Source organism: Hypanus sabinus, chromosome 6 (genome assembly GCF_030144855.1).
Source record: "Hypanus sabinus isolate sHypSab1 chromosome 6, sHypSab1.hap1, whole genome shotgun sequence".
In the NCBI taxonomy this organism is placed as follows: domain Eukaryota; kingdom Metazoa; phylum Chordata; class Chondrichthyes; order Myliobatiformes; family Dasyatidae; genus Hypanus; species Hypanus sabinus.
The window spans coordinates 148,202,634-148,210,978 of record NC_082711.1 but is presented as its reverse complement, the minus strand read 5'-3'; the positions used below and the strand labels follow the sequence as shown (position 1 = coordinate 148,210,978).

The following is an 8,345-nucleotide window of genomic DNA, read 5'->3' as shown; positions in this document are numbered from 1 at the left end:
CACTTTTCTTAAGGTACATCTGATAAATACTTAGTGCACAACAAATATTGAGGTCACCAGCATTGCAGTGTGTGGGGTTGGATATATACAATCATAATTGTTTATTTTGAACATACACAATTTACTGTGTCCTTTATTGCCTGATACAGGTGTAAAGAAAGTTGCTTAAATTCTGGAAACAATGCAGAAAATACAAATACAAAATAAATAAATCATACAAGTTTAGATAATAAATTGCTGTGAATAGATGAACAAGCAAATTTTGCAAAATATTAAGACAGTCAAAGAACAAGCAACTTTTATCAATTCTTAATATGTAATGTTCTCCAAACCCCATCTTTCTAAATCTATCCTTTGAACTCTGCTTTGTCTGAATATAATATGCATTGTTATAAAGTATTTTCTGGCTCTGAACATAGCCAATTAGTTGTGTGTAATTGATCATGGTTTAAACATGCTTAAGTTTCTGCATTCCATCAAACTGCTGTGATAAAAATACATCTTTAAAGTAATCTCAGTGGAAACAAATGCCAAGTTGGTAAAAATAGACAGATGGTACCACCACATTTAATGACATAACCAAACCAAATACATATCCAAGTGAATGAGCTTGTAGAAATTCTGAACATTTTAATAGCAAGAACATAAACATCTTTTTACTAAATATTGCTTATGAAAATAATCAATTAAAAAATACACTATAAAACTGCAAACAACTTCAATCAGCATGTTTATATGCTTAGTTCAGTCAAAACATTCTTTCAAAAAAGTGTTTTTATCCTCATTTCTTCTGAGGAAAAGCTAACTTGGCATTGTAAGCTGTACTAAAGTGTACCAATTATGTGAAAATAAAGTTCAAATGAAATTTAAACAGCAAAATGAGTTTCTCACATTGCTGTAAATCTTTCTAAAACAATGAGTGTGGACCTTCTAAATGTTCCAGCTAATTTTGATAATGAAAATTCACATCAAACCACTCAATAGGCAATCTTTTGTTTCTCCTTGTGAATTAAATATGGCTCGTCTCCTTAAAGTATCTAGAATTTTTTATAGCTTTAGAGATCTTTTCCACATAAATTTTCTGCCACTTACAACAAAACCCCATGATCACAAAAGTCATGAAATGCAGTGGCTAGAAATTTTAAACACCAGAATATGCTGCGAACACTCAGTAAGCCAGGTACCATCTTCAGAAAAAAAGCTAACTTTTTAAAGTTCAAAGACTTTTCATCAAAGCTGCAAAGGAAATCTCCATTTTCCAGTTTTGACAAAATGTCCATGAAATATTGACTTTAATTCTCTTTCCTCAGAGGTAACCTGACCTGACAAGTGCTTACAGCATTTTGGTTTTTAAAATCATGATCATACTTAGTTAAGGATGAATATATTCTCATAATTGAATTCAATTGAATAAATGCAAACCTATATATATTTGTTGATTGGAAACCACCAAATTATTGTGCTAATGCCACTTATGGAAATTACGCAAACCTATTTGAATTATTTTCACTATCTTGTTGGTATCTGAAAATGTCTCATTTTATATCTAACAACATTTTGAAGAATAAGTTGTAGTTTTTTTGAGAGGCTATCAAGAATTTGCACAAAAATTAGTTTCACATACATCAGGTCTAACACATTAGTGTATTAAAACAAAGTAAGACTGATTACAAAAAGAAACAGATTCTGATCCTATAATTTTATGCTCATACCTACCAATCCAATGCATCCCATACGGACTTTATAGGTTTGGTCACGTTCAATTTTATTTTGTTATAAAAACTCAATTAAAATGATGTATATATGAATGTCTTATATTCTGGTGCATTGTACTATTATCATTTAAATATCACTAACCATTACTACAAACATTAACCAGGCTATAAATGTAGTTTGACGAAGATTTTTAAATATTTGCAACAAACTGGATGGGTCTAATCATTAGGAAGTCATGGTTTTGTGTTAACATTTCAATACAGTACAACATAGTACTCTTAAATGACAACTAATACAACATGTGAAATAATAAACATGTGAAATAAAATGCTGGACAATGAATTTATAGTAGTGAAATATTAATATTCACTACTACAGGTTTTCATTGGAGTAGTGAAAACGATAAAACAATAGTGAAGCAAGTTGGGTGAAATCAACATATGGGTCCGTGTTTTTGACGATTTGTGAATAAATAACATTTTTAATATGGATGGCTAAGTATCCTGATTGAAGCATAAATGATTCCATTAGTCCATAATTATATTTAGAATAAGCAGCAAAGGCACTAGCATTTTTTGTTATAACTGGGAATTACACGTAACATTTCCCATTTAGTGTAGCTTTATATGCTTAGTGACTTAAACACACTGTCTTTGCCAGTATGCAAATCATTGTACTTGTAGTTTCAAGCAGAATTCCTCTTTTTTTACAAAACAAATTGCTGAAGTTCCTTAAAAAAATTGTGCTAAGTTCACTTCTTGGCTCTGGAATGCAGGTAGATCAAACTCGTGAGCGGACCAGAGTTCTGTGCAAGTCAGAGTTCTTCCAAAAAGGCCACTTGTGTCTTTGCAGTTACGCTCTGTAAATTAAGCTGTTGAATTAAAGCAAAAAACACATTAATAAATTGTTGAGAGAATACCTTTCAAATTTATTCACCAACAAGTTTCCAAATAATATCCAAGTCTTATCCCTGTATCACATTACTGTATGGCAAGGTGTCTTTCCTATGGGAAATACATGAGGCTACCAATAAAGAGGAGGATTACATTTGTTGGAATGGTTTCAAACGCCGAGTTCAATTATTCAAGGATCAACCTTATTCACCATATACTTTTACATTAACAGTGAATTACGGTAAACTGGGACACATTGGGCCCCAATACATTTTGGTCCAAATAAACAGTTGCCCCAATTAGCCAAAGTTTCATGGAAATAGTTGAGGTTTAAAAAAGACAAACTGTTTAACTGAGTAACAAGTTGTATTTTTAAATGAGACACAGATCAAGTTAGAACATTACCAATACAGTCGGCCCTCCTTATCCGCGAGGGATTGGTTCCGGGACCCCTCGCGGATGCTCAAGTCCTTTATTCAACCTGTCTCAATTTGGTGGACCTTAGGACCCAGCAGAACCCCAGACCTTATTTAACCTGTCTCAGTGCTGTGGACATTAGGACCCGGCAGCCGAGCTCTGAATCCGCGGTGTTTCAGTTCACAAAAATAATGACGACCACAATTGAAAATACAGTGGAAATAATAAAGCGATCAGAAAGATGTGACATGACATTAGTCATTGGAAAAGTGTTAGGTTACAGTCGGTCAACGATCGGAACAATTTTAAAGGATAAAGTGAGAAAGGCCCTGCCCCGATGAAAGCTACAATTATTACTAAGCAACGCAGTGGTTTATTTATTGGGTTTTGGGTTTTTGATCCTCCACATCAATCAGGCACGGAAGGAGAGCGCGTTGAGAGTGGTCTGTCACTAGATCGAACTCAGGAACTTCCCAAGCCTGGCGCTGAAACATACGTTAAGTGTTTTATATGCATAGAAAGGTTAAATATATACTATATACTAAGACAAACGTTTGACTAACTGACACTAAATAATACCGGATGTACCTGTTCCGACTTACATAGTAAGAGAACTTACGACTTTTTCTCAATCCCGATCCATGGTAACCTATGCACATCCTCCCGTATACTTTAAATCATCTCTAGATTACTTGTAATACCTAATACAATGTAAATGTTATGTAAACGAGTTGTTATACTGCATTGTTTAGGAAATAATGACAAGAAAAAAAAAGTCTGTACATGCTTAAACAACAAGTGCTGGAAGAGCACTTCCGGGTTTTCTCGATTCGCGGTTGGTTGAATTCACACATGCAGAACTCGCAGATAAGGAGGGTCGACTGTACAGCTACAGTACTATAAAACTGTATTAGCTCCTAATAGTTATCGATTGAGGAATTCATCCAGTGTATGCTGCCATGTTCTTTTCACTGATTGTAAATAAACAAAATCAGCAGACACCCAGTGCAGAAAATGGACTAACTTCATATAATGCTTTTGACAATTGCATACTCCAAATCTTCATTTTCATTGTAATATTCAAGATACCTTCAAATTTGTAATTCCTAACCTGAAACAGTGAAATCATTTCATTTTCACTCCTAGGTGTTTCTGGCATGTCCAAGCCAGAATGCTTGAAACCACGGTGAACAAAACAATTCTAAACTGTCTTGCTGCTCATTTCTCACCAACTTTAAGTGACAAAGATCACTGTTTTTTGAAAACAAACTGTCAGCATGACATATGCTGGTGCTGGTAAACCCAATTCTGATTCTGCAACTGATGCTGTTCAAAAATTGTTCACGCTAAGCACGGCAGAGTGTCAAACAGCCATACAGATGCACACAACTGATGTTCAGCAACAGCCTCCGGTCCCAATTAAGTTGCATGGTGCCCCTAATAAAATGAAGAGAATTCTGGTTATTTTCTCTATTTTTGTTCTTTGAGTTGTCCCAAAAGAATCTGCTGCCTCTATTAACCAGCACAATTAACCAGAATCCACTGTATTCAGAATTGGTTGTGGTTTGTTGGAACTACTTGCAACATAAAACAACATACAACCTTAGGGAATAAAGAGTCAGAAACACTGATACAGAATAAATATGCATAAATGCACAAATATCAACATTATTTTACAAGGTAAATTGTACTTTAAAAAGTGCTCGGAAGTATTTTCAAGCGCAGTGCACTAACTGAGATAATAGATAGAAGGGGTTGGGGTTAGAGCTAACTGGAGTGGTCAATCAGATTAACTGCCTGGGTGAAGCAGCTTCTAAAATCACATTAAGTTTTTGTTTTATAGACCTATAGCAGTTGCCAGAAGGGAACTTGTGGGTGAAGGAATTTGTGGGGTGAATAGTTTCCGCAATGATTTTTCCTGCCTGCTTTCTTGTCTTGGGCATATACAAGTTCTGCAGTGATGGTACACCGGAACTAATAACCTTTCCTGCTGTCCTGACAGTTTGCTTTAGTTTACATATATTGAGAGGATGCTACACCATATCAGACACTAAGAGCTGATGTGAGGGTATCCTCTATGATGGCAATGAAAAATCGCATGAGCATGTTTTGTGGAAGATGGAATTTTACCAATTGCCAGAAGTAGTACATCCTCTTCCTAACATTTTTGTTAATGGAGCAGATATGGTTCTCCCAGATGAGGTCCTGTGAAATAATGATAATCAGGGACCTAAATGTTGAAACAGTGCTAACTGTAGAGTTATTAATGATGAGTGGGTGGAACAGAAGTACATTTCTCCTGAAGTCAATATATATCGCAATCGTTTTGAGGGCAATCAGCTCCAAGTTGTTGTGATTTCAGCAGGACACTAGCTTTTTTCCTTCCTGGTGGTACTTGGATTTGTCACATCTGACGATAGGTTCAATGACAGTGGTCTATCAGTTTAACTGATGGGTTCACTGGAGACACAGTCACTGTGGTATAAGGAAAATGGGAAAACACTCCTGTGGTGCATAACCCCGCATCCTGACTGAGTAGGATGTGGAGATGTGTAGCCTAGTCTCACATACTGCCTCCTGTTAGAGCAGTTTTTGTTGTCCACTGCAGATGGGACCTGATATGTTAAGTTTAGAGAATTTCTCTTGCAGAAGCTCAAGGATGATGGTATTGAAGGCTGAATTGAAATCAAGGGAGTCAAGGTGGTGTATTATCAAGCCCAGACGAATGTTAACTGCATTACTTAGAGATCGGCTGGCTCTATAAGGCGAACTTAAGTGGATCTAAAAAAATCTAGAGTTACAGATTTGAGAAATTATATGACTGGCTTTTCAACTGTCTTCATTATGACTGATCTGAGTGCAACTGGCCTGTAGTCATTCAGTACAGTGATCACTGAATTTTTTGGGGGGACTGGAGTAGTAACAGATTTTTTGAAACATGCTGGAACAGTTTAAGAGAATGATTGAAAATGGTTCTGAAGACTGGTTAGCACTGTGTTTAAGAATGGCAGGGGAGATAGAGTCGGGGCTAGCGGCACTGATATTTTGCTTCCTAAACAGCTTTGTCAGCAGCTCCTTCTTTACAACAAAGGTGTCTGTCACTAGTGATGGTCTGCTGACTGGGCACTAGAAGGGATTTTTGAAGTGTGATCTAGCTGCAGTGGAATGTGTTTAAACGATTAAGGAGGAGATGCCTTATTTTATCATTTGGAATGGACAGAAGGCTTCTCCAGACTAAAGAACAGAACCTTACAGATAACTGGTTCTCCAGATTGACTGAATATTGGCACTTGACAGGTGTGATTGCCTTCTCCAGCTCTTACTTGGCCTTTTTGAAATCCCCATTATCTCCGGCCCACTTGTGTTCTTGATCCTTGTGTTTTATGTTCAATTTTCCCACTCACCAATGAATTAATTATTCTTTCTGGTGGTCATTATCATTTCCTTTTTAGGCAACCTCAAGTCAACTAGTGTTCATAACAAAAAACAAGTTGCTAGAGGAACAGTGGCAAAAGAAAGTTCACCACAGAAGCTGCATGACCCACTGGGTTCCTCCAGGAGCTTGTATTTTGCTCAATATGCCAGCACAGTTCCAAATATACCAATACGAGAAGTAGTACTGTCTTATTCATTGTGGGTAAAATGTTGATCAGGCCAGGAAAGAAAATCCTCCCTAGCTTTGATAATTGAAAGAATACATTGCAATTATCTGAATGGTCAGATGAGGTCCATTTAATGGGTCAACCTTAAGAAAGCGCCTTAGACAATGTAACATCTGCTTAGAATGTCCTTAAGTGTTAACTAGTCCTGGATTGACACTGGACGCCTCAACCTTCTGACTGAAAGACACAAGAACTGGTACACAGCCATGTAGTCACAACACACTTCTGATTTCAGCTTTTAGGTGGCATCCATGATTTGACTCCATACTGCTTCACTCAGCTCATATACTGTTCCAGAACATGGTCATGTTAAGACTCTTTTGACCAGGATCCCATCTTCTATCTTTGATAAATTTAAACACATGCAAAATTCAACTCAATTTCTTCATTAAAGTTGCAATCACCCATTACCATGCTTCTACAAGGACCCCCAAGTATATCTTAAATTCTTAGTCTTGTGTTCAATCCTTTCCATGGCTTCATCTTCCTCTACTATTAATCCCAAGCATCATAACTATATTAGATATCTCTAGTTTAAGTGTGGGATCTTAACAGAATACTAGTAACCAAGAACCCAAGTTCTACGAGTAACCAAGAACCCAAGTTCTAGAACTTCCAAAAAAAAACCCACTCCATTTTGTCAGCTCTATTTCACCATTAAGACACAAAACATCTGCCCTAAGACTTCCTTATTTAATTCTATTTTATTAATAAAATTTTGATTGATAGCACATTCCGTAGACCTTGGGCATCTTACGACATTAAAGAAACTACACAAGTATATGAATATTACAGAAACATGTACAGAACTATCATACAACAGTAACCTCCTCTTCCTTCACAACAAAGATGTTGGGAGCATTTCTGTATTTTTCATTATTTTTGAACAGGTTTGAATACAAACTATAAAATAATCCAGTTAAAATATGCTCTAAATTAACAGGGCAATATCCTGAAAGTGCACATACATTAGATCCCATCTGGAATGAGATATAATTTGACATTCTGAAAACATTTTTGTGGTTATGATATCCCCAAATTCAAGTCAGTGGGAGGCATCAGTAAATTAGGCTGAAGAGAGTTACATTTGAATAATAATAGTTACAGAAATAGCATTTTTTTTTAATTTTAAACAAAGATATAGGGACACATAACAGGTAGGTGGTAAAGTGCCATTAGAAATTTAAAACAGACAAAAGACTACCCAGATAATTGTGTCCAGATGCAGATGTTTTAGCTATTATTTGTCCCAGTAAGGTGCACATGACAGATGATGTTCTTTAATTTCTTCACAAACTCAAACTGACAGAAAACAAGTTAATATACAGAACTACTTTTTGTTCTATCTTAATGCTACTAGACTAGTAAGCCAAAGAATCTTTACTGTTTTGCATTAAAGCAACATGCATTTAGAGGTAATACACAAGTACATGTTCAAAAAAGAAAACTCACATTACTGAGCGGTGTGTAAGTATTATCAGAAAACTCCATGGTCTCACTGGTAGGGATGCCCATGTTAGCATGTCGTTCCTCTAATTTCAGAGCTTCAATTTCAGTTTTTAATTCCTTCAACTGCTCTTGCAGGTGTTTGCTTTTTTCCATGTATTCCACACTATGAAGTAAATTAAAATTGTGCACGTTATTTGCCTTTTCAAGG

At 36.0% G+C, this 8,345-nt stretch overlaps 1 protein-coding gene across 2 annotated transcripts in view; it reads right to left on the bottom strand.

Moving 5' to 3' along the window:
* Window positions 1–115: 115 nt before the first annotated feature.
* nf2b (NF2, moesin-ezrin-radixin like (MERLIN) tumor suppressor b) overlaps window positions 116–8,345 on the bottom strand; it is a 61,204-nt gene continuing 52,974 nt past the window's right edge. For both annotated transcript variants that reach the window (XM_059973173.1, XM_059973174.1), the window contains exons 16-17: window positions 8,141–8,300; window positions 116–2,587 (exon numbers count right to left, since the gene is read on the bottom strand). In XM_059973173.1, the coding sequence (XP_059829156.1) occupies window positions 2,531–2,587; window positions 8,141–8,300 (217 nt within the window). In that variant the 3' untranslated portion in view covers window positions 116–2,530. The remainder of the gene's footprint in view (window positions 2,588–8,140; window positions 8,301–8,345) is intronic.